Raw genomic sequence first — 16,434 nt, forward strand, 5'->3', positions numbered from 1 at the left:
AGCTCCACTCTTGTTATCCAGATTGATTAAGTCGTTAACACAAGGCCTGTGGGCCGGGCTGAACAGTACCTGTGTGTGTTTGTGTGTGTGTGTGTGTACTTAATTAATAGTCCTAATAAATCCATCATAGTTTTGCTGTGACAATGAGAACAGCAGATTGAGGCTGAAGCTTAAATCCATCTGATGCATTATCTGAAAAAACTTGAAGCTTGCAGGGCTTAGCAAGGGCTTCAGGATCAGGTGTGTGTAATGAATACCACAGCTTCTGAAGTGATTAAACAGTAATAATGCTTAGCCATGTATCTATTGGATTTCCTGCAGCATCTGCACGGCCGTATCTGTAAGCTTACTTTGTCATGATATTAGAATGCAATGACGTCAAGACCAAATGTCTTTTTTTTTTTATTGAATTCAGCTTGCAGGAACTGTCCTTCACTTCCATGTCAAAGCAGGCATGTCCAGCTCTGAGCACAAAGGATTATGAAATCATGCAAATGAGCTGAGCTAAAAGCTTTTTGGAACAACGTCCCCACAGGGCACGTCCACAGTGGGTTACTCCTTCCTCAGAATAGTGTCTAGTTGGGGTTACTTACGATAGATAAGTCTTTAACCTCTGTAAGTGGTGCCCAGGCACCCTATGTTGGACGTCCACTGGATGCTTGACAGGCAGACAGAACACTCCAACGTACAATGACATCTGAGAATATGGCTCCAACACATCAAAGTGCCTGAGAGTCAGGGAGCTGCTGGCAGCCACATACAGGGGGCAGCTGTCACTACCTCAAGATTCTTACAGTGCCTCATGGCCCAGGGTGATTTTCCTTAAAAAGAAACTCGGGGGCTGCAAGCAGAAGTCACAGGAAGAATATCAGTATTGGAGTTTACATAACTAAAGCAGACAAACTACAAACAGACGAAAGTAGACCAGAAGTGATAGTAGCCGTGTCATCCTGCAGCAGTGCAGCATTATCGCAGGTTTATGTTTGGTTCCAGTGACAATATTCACATTTTGTTATTTCTTGGACATCCCCCTATATGTATGATGTAATGCAGTAGTGGATATGTGCTGAATATTTTCAAAGTTGCAAAATGTTGCTGTAAGCAAAGTATTGTATTTTAACAAAAACGCCTCCTCCAAATGATATAGTACTTCAGGCTGTCGTTGTCGTTTACTTTCATTTTTCATCATTGATCATTTTCTGTTGTGTGCCTGCGTTCAAGGCTCCCACATTCACAGGCTATCTGTTGCGCAGGCCGCAGCAGGTGATGTCTCTGCCCCGCTGCACAGCATTGTCTGGATTGAAAGAGATGCCTATGTGCCTCTACAGCTTTGTATCCAAAGCCATTCCCCCCCTTTCCCTTGAGAACAAAAGAATTCCTGCATTCCATAAAGAAGCATAAGGTTGTTCAGAATCCTCCAGCTATTTTTAGATACGAGGCCTCCAAATCCATCACAGTTTGGAGGCATTCAGACAGTTGGATAAGCAGAAGTAGCAGCACAGGCATCATAATACACCTTTTTATGTTTACAACAGTTTCCTCTTGCCCAAATCACCAGCAGATACATTCTCCTGGCAGTCACCCCATTTACTTGCCTGAAGCCAGATCTGTTAACATAGAGGCTCTGTTGCATGTGAATCCTGTATTTATGGAAAATGGTTGCTCATGGCTTAGTTTGCTTTCAGAGCCGCAAAGGGGTTAAGGATCGAAGATGAAGTAGCAGGAACACACTGGGAGAGCAGCACTCGTGCCTCTCCCTCCTTTGTGCAGATAGCACTGACAGATGGCTCTCTGAAGCATTTTTCTTCCAATATGTTCCATACCAGCTCATACTTTAATTTTCCCCCTCGAAATGCTTGGACAGCACATTAGACGTGATTTACAAATTCATTTGGAGTTTACGATTTCCAGTACCAAGCAATGGGGGAAGATATTTATTTGATGGCTGGCAGCACCAAAGTACTTCTCATAGATCGTAAGCTGGTTGGTTATTTAATAGTGCTCAGGGCTGTAGTACACCAACATTATTTTTTATCTTACATTCGCAGCTAACTACTCTTTTCCTATGTTGTCCCTTCTCTTTCCCGTCCCGTCCGTGTAACTCTTTGCTCTCTCTCCCCTCTCTGTTGTCCTTCCCTCCACTCTGTCCTCCTGGTAAAGACTCCCGAAGAGCTGGACGACTCTGACTTTGAGACGGAGGACTTTGATGTTCGCAGCAGGACCAGCGTGCAGACGGAGGATGACCAGCATTTCGCCGGCCAGAGCGCTCGGGTGAGTGAACGATCTGACACATTCCATTCGCGTGTCACTCATTAAGGATACAAATGTATACCCAGAATGATTTCATGTAGAAGTTTGCTTTCCTTAGTGTTTCATGGAGCAGATACATCCTGAAGAGATGCTTGACAAATATGAGCTTATTCTCCTGCCCTTCCCTGTAGTGATAAAATGTTGTAGAATGAAATGCCTACAAGGATATTGCATAATATGAAGCCATTTGGTATTTCAGTCACTTGGTCATTTTACAGCACAGTGTAGAATGTGTTCCTGGCACAATCTTGATACGTTTAGGATCCTTTATCATTTTTCTATTGCCAACGTTTATGTATCATTCCCTGCATGTGCCGCTCTCGAGTACAACTGTGTCTCTGATGTTGTGCACACACGGATAGAAACGACCCAAACAATGATCACTCTGAGAGCCCGATGGAGTTCTGCAGAGCTCAGATGCTTCAAAACCATCTGCCACAAGTAAAGAGGGTGAAGAGACCGTGGGAGGGACGGGAGGGGGGTCAGCTGCAAGCACATCGTGTGATGGTAGCTATCCAGGATGGAGGGGAGAGATAGATTCCAGTTCAGTGTGTGTGTTCACTAACTGATGTAGCATCCTTTAATCTGAGGCTGTGTGGTTCTCCTAGCAGCCCCTTCACTCCCAGCAGCAGCAGATGGAGGTGCCACTCTAGCCCTCTCTGTGGCAATGAGTGCTGGTGCCCCAAGTGAGGTTGTCTGCATTCCCAAAGACCTTAGTGTGGCTCTCTCATGCTACAGTGGAGCAGAGTCACAGTAGTGGCATTGTAGGATGAACAGCTGTAGAGCACGCATGCTGGACAGATGTGGTCTCTTGAAAATGATTAGCTAAACTAGGATTGTTAGGACTATCAAGACAATCAGGTGGGGCTAATGCAGGGAGACAAATGAAACATACAGTGCCACAATACACAAGGTCCAGGATTGAGAACCGCTGTGTAATGTCACCAGCTGCACCCTAAACAAGAGTTTTAATTGAATTAATCATTTTACTAGCCCTAAAGTCTAAATCCATGTAAATGCTGACCTGCAGGTTGCTTGTAAACACGTTTTATTTTGTCTCATTAAAGAGAGCCTTAGTGAAAAGAGCATCTTCTCATACAGACCTGCTGTCTGAAGGAGTTGTGCTACATTGGTGGCCCTGCTTATGTGTGTCTCGATCTAGTCACCAACCCTTTTAAATGAATAATTAAACTGTAACTCCAGAATCTGATTATGGCTTTAAGAGATTTGACAACACACACAAGTGAGTTGAGCTCAAATAAGCTCAAAAGACCCCAGCAGCTTTTACACATAAAAGTTGATCTGGTTATAGCTGTTGAAACCGGGCCCTTCCTCTTTACTCGTCCCTGAGTAGCTTTGTCTCAGCTAAGACGACTCCAGGGACAAATTCTTATTTACAAGTAACTGCATGGTTGCAGTGCTGTGCTGGTTGATTTCCTGCTCTAAGGTGTCCGTCCAACTCAGTCTCACCGGCTCATTCACGGCTGATTGCCTGTTTGGAAGCTGCCCTTTAAACGTCTCCCCCAAGAGGATGGATAGAAATGGTGCTAAACACATTTGCACATTATATTCACTGCAGCTGAATAAATGTCCTGGTATTGATCTTCCTTAATGGCCAGACCTACAGAGTTAAATACAACGGGGGGGGGGAGAGATGTTGCAAGTATGACCGTCCTCCTTACAGTGGATGCTCTATCACATAATTCTAACTCAGTGGCTGCTCAAGCATTAGTTGAAATACATGAAATGAGTAGTGAGTCTCCGCATTTACAAAGAAGTCCTTAACACTTGTATGTTGATGTATACTGTTCTAACCCTCCTTGTCTTCCATGATTTCTCCTTCAGGCCATTATGGCTCAGTTGCCACAGGAGCAGAGGGCAAAGATTGCAGAACAGGTGGCAAGCTTCCAGGAGGAGAAGAGCAAGCTGGATGCTGAGGTGTCCAAGTGGGACGACAGCGGCAACGACATCATCGTGTTGGCTAAGCAGATGTGCATGATCATGATGGAGATGACAGACTTCACCAGGTGAGTTAGGACCGACACCCCCGCTTCACACCGCTCCTCTGGCTCATTCTTCAGTTGAGCTCAAGCAAGTAAAAGCTTTCTTACCCCAGAGCAACATTTTTTGCTATTTTCTCTACTTGGACAGAAAAAAATAGCTGTGTAAATGTAGACAATGTCAGTGAGTTAAGCAAATATAGAATAACTGCTGCTTACTTGACATCTAATGAATGTTTTTCTTTAGCTCACTACATGCTTCCTTCAGCAGTGAACAACTTGCATAGCGTTAGAGTTGATTACAAAGAACAAGGCATAATCACTCATTGATTGCTATTGTGAGTGCTTTCTGCTGGTTAAATCACCGTGCTGATAACAACTCGGCCCGCTGATCCGCTTGTTATCTAACTTGCATAATGTGAAATTAGTCATTGTACAATAATATTCCATGGATGTGCGATGACAAAATGCCCCCCGGACATGACGCCTGTATAAGTTGAACCTGTGTCAAAAGCAATCAGCCAGTAAGCCGACATTTGTTTCCCCAACATTTTCCTACACATGCAAAATACTACGCAGCCATCTTCCACAACTGTTCACGCATCAACGCTTTTCATTTTCCTTTAAGCAGCACTGTAGGTGGGTTTCTGCTCTTTTTTTTTTCCTCTCTCCTCCAATTTTTTTAATATGCATAAACGGCACGTCGCATCTGAAGCTGTGTGTGCACTGTTAAATGTTACACGGTCTGTTTGAGCACAGCCAGCGAGGATGACCATGATTCATCCTTCACAGAGTCTAGTTGAGAAGAAAAAGCCAGCAGAGGTTAATCAGATGATAAAGTAACCAAATATCCATCCCTTGGATACGAATCCCACAAATCTCACGGTTAAAATCTGCGACGGAAGATAAATGTGGACAGCGATCAGGTGTAATGATGAATTCATCATATTATAATTCCAAGTATTGATGCTTTTGTAGAGAAGTCCTTTGATAAATGTTGCAATTATTACTGTACCATTCAATGTAGATGAATGACCAACCTGTCTGCCAGAACCCCATGCACTACACTCCACATCAACAGCCAACGCAATGTTTTGAAAGGCAAGAAATCCAATACAGAATCCATCAAAGATTGATCCTGTCCAACATACCATACCACAGGCCTCCAGCTCAGTAGATATGTGTGTGTGTGTGTGTGTGTGTTCTGTGAGTCTTTCTTTTACAAGCCTGTGACTGAGATAGGTTCTACACACTGTTGCCTGTCATACACTCTTGTAAGTACAGAGGGAATGATAAATCGAACCTAGTAGCATGCTTAAGATGTTAGATAAATAAATCAGGTTTGCGTTTGTCTATAGAATGGATGCACATTCCAATATTAATTCTAGAAAAATGAACGCACAACCTAAGCACCTCCCCCAGACCTGGTATAGGCAGAATCAAACCCTCAGGCACAGTGGACTGAATCTGAATTTATACATGAAGAGCCAAGCAGGTTTTTATTGTGCATCTTCCTCACCCACACACACATCTCATGTATCAACAGTAAGGAAAAAAAGTCAAATTTCTATTCTGATCATCCGAGCTGGAGGAGAAATCTAAGTGGTGCAGAGATGATGGTGGCTGTGCAGAGAGAGAGGCAGCAGTGTAAAAGGCAAATGGGCCTGCTTTCAGCCAGGCTGTAGATATGTATTGATAAACACGGAGCCGCCTCAAAGCTACAGTGACCTTAGAACAGCATGATGAAAGCCTGACACTGGCACAGCTAAAGCCATTCTTGATTTCAACAAGAAGAATTCAAAGTCATTTTGTTTGCATCCCTTTCCTGACCAGAATTGAAGGAACAAAGAAGAAAAGGTCTAAATTTAGAAACACAAACACTTGAATGAAACTCTCCCACCTTGTTAGTAATACTGCCATTGGCAAAGGTTCCTCACTGGCTTCATTTGTACTCGTACAGACTCCAGCAACTCCTGTCTCTACACCTGTTATGTGTTTTCCTGTTTTAAAGGCGATGATGGGCCGTTCATGCATCCGTGCTGTGTGTGTAATGGTGTGCAGGGACGCGCACATGACAGTCCAACTGTGTTTGGTCTTAATCAAGCTTTTTGGGAAAATGGATTCGCTCGTTTTGAAATTGGTCTGTCTCTGCTTGATGGTCCAGATCAGGCAGTGTGATGGCAGGCTGAGTGTGTTTGTGTGTTGGATTGTCAAATACTAAATGGAATCCAACCCATTTAGGTGTTAGGTTGTGAGTTTAGTTGCATGATGGACAAGTTCATTCATTAACTCATTCGACATAAGAGAAGGACGGGTGCCTGGAGAGGAATCACTTATAGCCAGTGTTCTCCAGAAATGCAAAGATCAGATGAGAGTTTAACATAAAGCCAGAACCTTAAATGTGCTTGCAGGGGGGAAGTTTTTAGTCCGCGCTGAATTTGCAAAATAGTTTTTTATTTTTGTGAGATTCAGGAAAATGTATGGCATTAACTGGCAGTAAGTAGAGACCTTCAGCCCCGTACTCAGCACACAGAAAGCGAGACACAGCGTAGCCTCCAGGGTCTGTCTCTTCCTCTCTCCCACTACTCTGCATTCACGCTTCCTCTATAGCGCAAATAAGCTTAACAATGATGCTAAATTTAAGAAGCGTAATGCGGCGAGGCTCGCTCTAAATGTTCCTGCATCTCTGGCTCAAATTTAACATACAGCCCTGAGATTAATTTACCAGCCGGCAAAACAACAAATAGATCAATCCGACGCCGCGTGATGGCCAACTTCATGCACACACAAACAGAACGCCGCTGCCAACCAGACTCTGACTCTAGACTCAGACCGCCCAAAATGAGTCACACTCTGCTCTAACTTGCATGCATGTATATCATTTTGAATCTAACATTATTTTTGGGTCATAATAAAACATGCATCTGATAAGCATTCACCCCTGGTTGCCAAGTTACCCAGCTTGTGTTCAATTGTGAGGCTTTGTTGATGAAGTAGCTGCTCTTACTGACTCAGACTTTGGATTTCTCTGTGTTTCTGTGTGTGTGTGTGTGTGTGTGAGAGAGACAGAGAGAGGGCACACGTTTTATCTGCTTGCCTATACATCTTCACCTTATGCATTCACTGTCACTTGCAGCCGGAGCCTGTGGAAGGTCACTCGCTGGCTAATTCATCCCACACCCAAATTATTGCCCTCTCAACCTTGAGCTGGCACACAGCTTTGCCAAGGTTAATGTGGTATGAAGTAATAGATTCAGGCCTCTTCCCCTTCCCCTCACAAATCTCCAGAGAGAGAGAGAGAGGAGCGGGAGATTCTTGTTGACTCGTTCTTTGCTTATGGCGGTGCGGTGGCTCTCATGAATAAGACATGCGTGGCTCGGGGAGCATACTACATATTTGGGAGCCCACCTGTCTTACAGCGTACGATGCTGCCGAGCGCTCAGTCCAATGTGACTTACACCCATCTGGAGTCCTGGGGCTGTCACCAGACCTGACAGGCTCCCCAGCCCCTTTACCATCAATACACCCACTATGAAAATCTGATAAGGGTAAAACAGTACACACACATACACACACACTTTCTTGCCTGTGTCCTATGTGGCTTTTCCTTTTGCAAAACAGTCACTTAGCCACTGAGCCGGAATTTGAAATGTTTGCGCTTTGTTTCTTCAGGCTGCTTTATGTTTAAACAAGGATTATACATAAATATGATTGTACATGAATAAGTTATACATAAAGGAAGGGAAGCAACCACAACGCTGTGTGACAATCCATTTAAAACACCCCATGCAGGTCTCCCCCCCCCCCTCCCCCTACTCCCACCTCCAAACCCCAGCCACAGTACATTCAGCTCTGTCTCAGGGGTCAAGTTGTCCCCAAAGAGGAGAACTTTCCCGTCTGTGCTGTGATGCGTGGACGCTCCCTCTTGCACCCTGATTTGCCTCACAATGGAGCAGCAGAGGGACGGCAGCAGAGGGTAAAGGTCGGAGATGGGAGGGGAGGAAAGGAGCGAGGCAGAGAACAGAACACGAAATTCCATCTGCTCTGGGTTGGATGGCTCATTTTTTTAGCCTGGAGAGAGCGGCTTTGAATCCAATTGGTGCGACTTGCCAACTATGTCCCAGAGTCCCTTGTGGAGGCAAATGGCTTACAAGCATTTCAGGGATTCAGGTTAGGACTGTACTGTGTTGGGCTGGAGTTTAGTTTGGATGGTGCAGAAGGAAGAGGGAGACGTTGGCACGATGGCGTCGACCAAAACCTTCAGCTCCCGTGACGTCTTTAATCGCCTTCTCTTTGTCCCATAAACGGCAGAGAAGGAAGATGTGATGGTCTATTGTCTAATGAAAGCAGATTGAAGAGGGGGCAAATGTTAGAGGTTAACACATGAAGGTTGCAAGGGGCCTCCACACTGTCCAGAGCTCCAGTGTGATGGCCTCTGTTGAAGGCTGCACCTCTGCCTTTAGTGGGTAATAAAACACTCTCAACCTTGGTGGAACAATATGGATCCGCCGCTGCGTGCGTTTGTATTCTGCATGTGGAATGGTGATGCAGCACGCACATGGATTTCTCTTCTGCGTCCACAAAGTGTTCCTATAAATCACCGTTTTCTGTCGGTACTCGCATACATATTGACTGAAAAACAACCTTCAAAAACAAAACCGCAGCTCCGCGACCGAGACGCTCCTTTTGCATATTGGATAAGGCCGCAGTAGATCATTGAGTTATCTTTTTGCTTCTTCTTTTTTTCCTTGTTCCTAGGGGGAAGGGGCCACTGAAGAATACATCTGACGTCATCAGTGCTGCCAAGAAGATTGCAGAGGCTGGATCAAGGATGGACAAACTGGGCCGCACCATCGCCGACAACGTAAGTGGAAAACAAACACGGGAACTAAACTGTTACCCCGCTGATAGACACGCCTATTTATGAACATGCCGATACCCTTTTAACGTAGTGTTTACATGTTTCAGACGCATTATGAACGACAGATACTGATGTGGCGGAAAGTATTGGTGAAAATGTGGGGCAGGGCTGTGGAAAGCTTTTTCCACGCTGCCGTCGGTGTTAAGCCCCGTGTTTTATTTGTCTTTCCTTAAAAGTCGTTCATTATGTGCGGTCTCTGCCTGCACGGATGCTTACGTTTGTATTTTATACATTGAAACATTTATTTTGGAGGAGAAAACACAGTTTCTACCGTTTGCATTATTCATGAGCCCCTGTCGGTCTTCACCAGTGTCTTTCCCCGATCTTCCCCCCTCCGAATGTCTTTCCATGTCACACTCCCCAGTTCCAAATTCCACCGGCTCTCCACATCGCCGAGCCGCAGAGACGATGCTCCTTGACACGGGGGGGTGGGGGGGGCGTACACATTCAATCATCCATGGCCTCGTATTTCACTTAAACACTCGCACTGTAGCGCTCCTCAGGGAGAAGCTCTACATGATTTATCCCCCAACTTAGCCACGTGTCTGCAATATGTACATTATATATTTTGTTGTTCAATCATGGATGAGTTGAGCTGTGATGCTTGTAAGAGGACGTGCTTGTCAGATTGAGGCTGACACGATCTTCTGCGGTGAGGAAATCACTCGCCTCCGTTGTTTTGATCAACCAACTGTGGGTTTCTTCCTCTTCTATCTAAGAACACAGTCAGTCAAGGAGGTAAACATTGACTTCAGATGTTTGCTGTAAGATTTCAATTTAGATAAAACACGCAAGCGCCGCCAGTCTCTCTGCCTCGCTCTGCTCCAGCTGACATCTCCACTGATATGTTGGCAAAATGTCATAACAGCATAAAGACTCATCATTAAGTAATGACTTCATTCGATTTGAACATTTAAGGGCAGTTTAGACGCCGGAGTCGGCTTTATGTCGGTCGTTAGCAATTCTGTTTGCCTATTATCTTACGCCGTTATTAATAATTTGCGTCGGAATAGTTGTGGCCCGCATTCTCAAGGCCCTGGTTAATAATTTACTCGTCAATTGTGTGGTTTCATTCCATTGCTTTTGTCTTAGCAGTCATTTATGTTGTGAGAACACTTTTATTCTTGTGCTGCTGGGCATTTGTGAAGTCAACCCCCCTCAGTACTCAGCACATACCTCAGCCAAGGCTCATTAATCCTGCACAGCCATTCATTTTAATAATATAAACATGTTTTTTTTTTACCCACACCTAGATCGACCCGATTTGCAGTCAAACACTCACTTTGCACAAGAACACATTCTAGACGACAGACTGGCTGCTGTTTCTGCAGAGCTCCGTCCTCTAACAGCGTCTCCCCTGCAGTGAGTCCTGGTAGACGTGTCGGGTGTGTTTGTGTGTCTGTATTCTCAGGCACAGACGAGACTGTCACGACTTTTAAGGCGGTGCAGTAAAAGGTTAGAGACCTTTCTCCTGTTAGGCAGCAGGAGCACATTTATTAAGCCACCGCTGCCTGGGAACATCTGCAGTCGGATCTCCCCCTTCATAATCTGATGTAATGTGCTGCCGGCCCGGACGAGGCCCCGCTCTTTGTTTATGTTTTATTTAAAATGCGTTTAGAGCCTCCATAACACAAAACCATGTCTGTCACAAACAAGAGCTCTTACTGGTACTGACATACAGTAATTGCTTCAGAGCCGTGTGAGAAGAGAATAAGCCAGCCAGTTTGTATTCCTCACTGCTGCTTTTGAAGCTAGTGATACACCTTAATGAAAACAGTGTTATCCCCCAAAGAAAACAGATGGGGCTACCGTGCAGGTGTGTGAACTTGGCGTCTGTTGGCTTGCCTGCCTTCCTGGAAGCACATGTGCACGGGTATGGGACTGTTGTCTTCCCCCCCAAACGACAACTATTTGTAGACGCTCATCACTTCTTTGTATTTGCTCACATGCACGTGTTTGTGTGGGTACACTATTATGGGATTTGGGGGTTTGAAGCACTCAAAGTATGAATAAATAACGAGCTTTATCATGAGAATGCCCCCGCATTCAGCCCCTCAACCCTTCCCTCTCTGCCTCTGTGACCCAAACACAAGCAGACCAGGCGACACTCACAACACATCAGGCTGCGCTCGCAAGATGGACACGGAGGAGGGGGGGAAGAATGATGGAGGATTGGGAGAGGACATTAGATGGGGGCATACTATGTGTGTGTGGGGAAAAAAAGGAACACCCCTCCTGAGAGATGAATCCATTAAGAGTGATTTGCCTTTTAATTAGCAGCGTAATCACCAGGTGCTAGTTATTTTATTTATCTACATAGGTGGTTTATATTTAGGAGCATACTGTATCTGTTCACAAAGCCAGAGGCCCACTAAAGACCCGCTTGGTTGGTTGGTTGGGCATATTCCAGCAGCCACATTCGAGCGAATCACCATTAAGACGCACACACTGTCAGAAGGAGTCAGAGGAGCAAAGGCAAAGCTGGGACTGCTCATTAACCTCGGCATATTAATCACTCGGCTCCGTGCCTCTGGCCTGAACAGCCTACGAGGGCCGACTCTTCATATGAAGCACGTCGGCAGATGGTCCCAGACTGATAGCGCCGCGCCTCGCCTCGCCTCGCTCCCGTGTCTCCCCCGCACAAGACCGTGTCACGCCGTGTTACGCGTGCAAATTATTTTTCGACAGGGAAGCGCAGGTGGACGTGGGTTACTAAAGAACGGTTAAATGTGTGTAATAGAGCCTTATTAAAGTTTAAAGGAATAAGTGTAGTGCAGAGATGAGCTGCAAGATTTAGGTCAGCGCCGTACAAAGGTCTGCACTGCAGTTTATTAAGAATTTATGACCCTCCTCTGCAGGGCACCGTGTGAGAATTCCATCTGAGCGGCCTGGTAAACAAATAATACCATGTAATTGAGATTTATAATGCAAATGTGTTAGCCACCATGTAGCCCCATAAATTCCCACTGCCTGTCCACTTGCACACACACACACACACTGGCATGTACACACACTGGCATGTTACACACAAACGGAGGGTGTGTGTGTGTGTGTGTGTGTGTGTGTGTGTGTGTGTGTGTGTGTGTGTGTGTGTGTGTGTGTGTGTGTGTGTGTGTGTGTGTGTGTGTGTGTGTGTGTGTGTGTGTGTGTGTGTGTGTTTTATTGTCATGATGTATACCAGCGTACATACTGTACTTTTCCAATTTGCATTCAATCAGCAGAGATTTACGGTGATCCCTGGGCCGTGGTGGTGGTCACAGTCTAATCCCGGCTCTGGCCCAAGACGCTTTACAGCGGACAGGGCTGTAAATTACTCACTGCAGTATAAAGGCAAAATAACCCAGAGCGCTTCAAATATCCTGGGTCAGCAGTTCAAGGGTCAACTCGCAGCCGGCTGCACTTCAAACACGACCCTCGCCAGGCTACGCTTGTGTGCCCACTCATTTTGTTTCCATGGATTTAACCACTTGCTTTGAAAAGGAGCACATGCCTATGGTGATTTTTTACTGAAGACGTCCTATCAATCATTTGCTTTTGAAGGAATTTAATAAAAGGAATGTGGCCTTTAAAGGCCCCCAGGGGCGCAGGAACAAGCGGCCAACACGTCTTTTGTTCCGTACCTGTTGGCACAACCTTGACGAGCGGATGATAGAAAGCGTTTTTGGGCTGCCTTAAAATACTTGATTACATAATGCCGAAGTGTGAAAACGCTTCAATATTTAATGAATCAGTATAGGTCATACCTCATGTGAGGATTTGGAGCTGTCGGGTATCAAATGAGCTTTAAAGGAGTGAAGGTTTATTCCAAGTAAAAGTCAGTCTGAATGTCAAAAAGCCCCAGAAGTGTAAATCATTTGACACACCTGTCTATACCTTCCTGTTCTCTTGCAGCTGTGCTAAGTTATCACTTTTGCTTACAAGTATTTGAGTGAAGCAGCTGACTGACAGGTGCAGCGTGAACATTAAAAATTGATGAGGGCCCTCTAATTGGTCCCCGTGGTTACCTCTAAAGCCAATATTTTTGGCTTGCCCCCAGCTCGCTTTTCCTCCTGTCACACTGCGACTCTGTCTGTCTGTTCCAGTGTCACATTAACGCTCCCAAGTGCCACTGTGATTGAATTGGCCCCACGCAAATATGGGAGCATCCTTTTTAGCAGGTGCCATGAGGGAAGGGGATATGGCTATCATCATTCTGTTGAAAATGGATGTTGATTGATAACTTTAGACTGTGACAGTTTTATATTTAGTCACCCGCAGTAACAGGATCAGCACCAGATGGACGGAATCTAATGAACGGCACATTAACTAGGCTACACAGACAAAGTCAGCACGCTGGCAGAGTTAATCAGTGCATAGACGGGCCGCCTGACGAGGGAGTCTGTCCATCTTCAGCTTGTATTCTTCATTTTTATGTCTTAACTGTAAGATCCTTCAGATTTTCTTCTCCCAGTGCGTCAGTCGGCCACTCTTGGCATTTCTCTGCACGCTTTCATTTTTAATCCCTGCGCCAACACACCCTCAGGCTATGAACCGTCTTCAAGATGACTGGACATCACATTGCTGTTCTCCTTGTTTCTATTTTCACTCTTGGATCTCGTGCTTCGTTCAGGCACACGACGGTAACATCACATAAACGGTTAATTGAGACCGGTATGAAATAGGAGTCGTTCCCTTTTTCAGCTGTCCCTTCTCTCCTCGTCTCCCCGGTCACGCTGCCAATGCGCGGCGGGCAAAGGCACAGAGATTGAGTGACAGCAATGAGCCGATTCTTTTAATGATTCAAAATCCACCAGTCACAGTCACATCCAGGAGCGCTCCGTGTTAGCAGTTAGATGAATCCTCTTTCCCGTTTGATCTAGACGAAGCCAATAGACACTCGCATTTACATCATTTAGATCAAATAGAGGAGATGAGGTGCCTGGAAAAACCGAGGACTTCTCCACGTTCACCACCTACTGCCACTCTGGCGACAGGTAGCTGGCAGCAGCACATTAAAACGCTTCCGCCTCTGTACATATTGGAAGCTGGCATTTCCCCTGGGTGACACGTCCTGAAAGGTCAGCATCGGGCAGCGGCTCTGCCTCTGTCTCCGCTCCGCATAATGGAATTCAGAGAAACTGCGTGGCATTTCCAATGATGGGGACCGGACCTTCCTCATCATCATTTATATCATGGGACGTTGGCCAACATCAATCACGGCAAACCCCCTTTGTTCCCCACGCTGCTCTGTCATTCTCCCGCCTCACATCCTTCTTCCCTCTTGTTCCTCTCATTTCGTGGGCTGTGTCATATTTGGGGCGGAATTTCATTGAGAACATTACAGAGCAAAACAATAAAGATCCTCCCCCACACCTACACGGGCTCGGCTCCAATTTAGAACATCTAGAATATGGAGAAGTCTTGTAAAAGTCACCTTGTTACTGACGGCCAGACAAAACCAAAGCCGGCCCGATATTTTATGCCTCTGCTGCCCGGCTCGTCTGAAAGATGGTGACTCAACCTTTTATCACTTTGTCTTAGAGAGATCCAGAGGTGTGTGATGAAGTCTCCCGAGCCCCGTCTTTGTGCTGCGCTATTTCTCAGCCGGCGCTGACCAAGCAAGGTTAACTATGTCCCACTTCATAACTGGCCACACAGCACGGGGAGGGAGGGAGGGAGGGAAAGGAGCTGCATCATCAGGTGTGAGGGGCATTTCACATCAGCTCGGCCGCCCAAGAAACACTTTCAAACCACAAGGGGGGGAAATAACGGCAGCATACTCTCATTCTGCGCCGGAAAACACTGTGGGCGAGACTTTCCAGGGTTCAGGCTTCCAGCAACGAAATGGGAAACGAATTGTCACCTAAATGAAAGTAGTTAGTGCATTTTGGGGGAATGTGAGCTCCCTAAATCGCTCCATCAGCGTGTGAGCAGCGCCTTAAGTTCAGCGCAGATCGGGCCTCTGTCTGTTTGTCAGCGACGCGGGCCGCGGCGTTCATCTCTCCTCTCGCCGGGCTAATGTATTCACATGTCACCCTGCAGAATTTCCTGAGTGCTGAGTGAAGCCAGCAGCTGAGCTGAGTGCGAGCACAAGTGATGCTTTCACAGTGCCCTGCTCTCAGCCCTCTGAATACTTCCCCCAGCCCTCATTAGCATGGCTGCTGCATTCAGCCTCATCCCAGGTCTCTGCTCTTACCCCATGCGCACACACACACACACACACACACACACACACACACACACACACACACACACACACACACACACACACACACACACACACACACACACACACACACACACACACACACACACACACACACACACACACACACACACACACACACACACACACACACACACACACATTATGGTAGAATCCACTCCTCTACATCTTATCCCCTTTGGTTTCCCCCCCCCTCCCTGCTTATTTACTCCTCCCTACTGTTCCCCCTGTGGCTCGCTCCTCATCCTCATGTCGTCTCTGGTTGTCCCTTCCTCTCTGCTCTTATTCCCCTCGCTTTCCCTTCTCCCTTCTCCCGTCTCCAGCCCCGTATTCGCCCTCTCCTGTATGATCATCACCCCCTCCAGCTCTGTCTCTTCCATCTTCTCTTGCATTGGCTTTTTTTTTTCCCCTACCTTTTCTTTAATAGGATGTCAGCTCTTACATTTCTCTCCTCTCCACAGCAGTCCTTATTAATCATGGGTGAATGGGACTGATAGAAATGATCTAGTCTTTCATGAATAATGCCACAAGACCACTATGGAGCCCTCACTAATATAAGGCACCTAATGGATCTCCCCCGTTATAGCCTGGCTTTGATTGACCTATAGTTTGTATCTCAATGTGGCAAAAGTGTAGATTCTCTTATTTTGTCCTAAGACCAAAGGATGCACGTGTGTGTATTCTTTGTGTTTTTCCTTCATTTGGTGACCCCACCGCTCCGGCATGAGCGGAATATGATTGAGCCGGGGTCAGTGTGTAATTGCATGCATGCGAGGCCGTGAGTCCGGGGGAAGAGAGCGGCGCATCCAGCCGAGCGCTCCACACACCCACCAGGGACGCTGATGGGCTCGGCAGGATTGGAGGCTTCATAAGTCCTGCTCTGTTTGAAGAGTCTAAACATCCTGACCCCCACCCACCCCAAACATTTCCCTATCCTCCATTTTTTTTTCTTCCTATGGTTGAAATACCAAATGTATTTTTACGGGTCTAGATAGCTA

At 46.2% G+C, this 16,434-nt stretch overlaps 1 protein-coding gene across 1 annotated transcript in view; it reads left to right on the plus strand.

Moving 5' to 3' along the window:
- ctnna1 (catenin (cadherin-associated protein), alpha 1) overlaps positions 1–16,434 on the plus strand; it is a 55,067-nt gene that overhangs the window by 33,661 nt on the left and 4,972 nt on the right. The window contains exons 14-16 of the mRNA XM_076162728.1: positions 2,161–2,271; positions 4,156–4,337; positions 9,069–9,174. Coding sequence (XP_076018843.1) covers positions 2,161–2,271; positions 4,156–4,337; positions 9,069–9,174 — 399 coding nt within the window. The remainder of the gene's footprint in view (positions 1–2,160; positions 2,272–4,155; positions 4,338–9,068; positions 9,175–16,434) is intronic.

This window comes from Genypterus blacodes, unplaced genomic scaffold (genome assembly GCF_046128005.1).
Source record: "Genypterus blacodes isolate CSIRO-AG114 ecotype Tasmania unplaced genomic scaffold, CSIRO-AGI_Gbla_v1 ptg000128l_1, whole genome shotgun sequence".
NCBI classification, from domain to species: domain Eukaryota; kingdom Metazoa; phylum Chordata; class Actinopteri; order Ophidiiformes; family Ophidiidae; genus Genypterus; species Genypterus blacodes.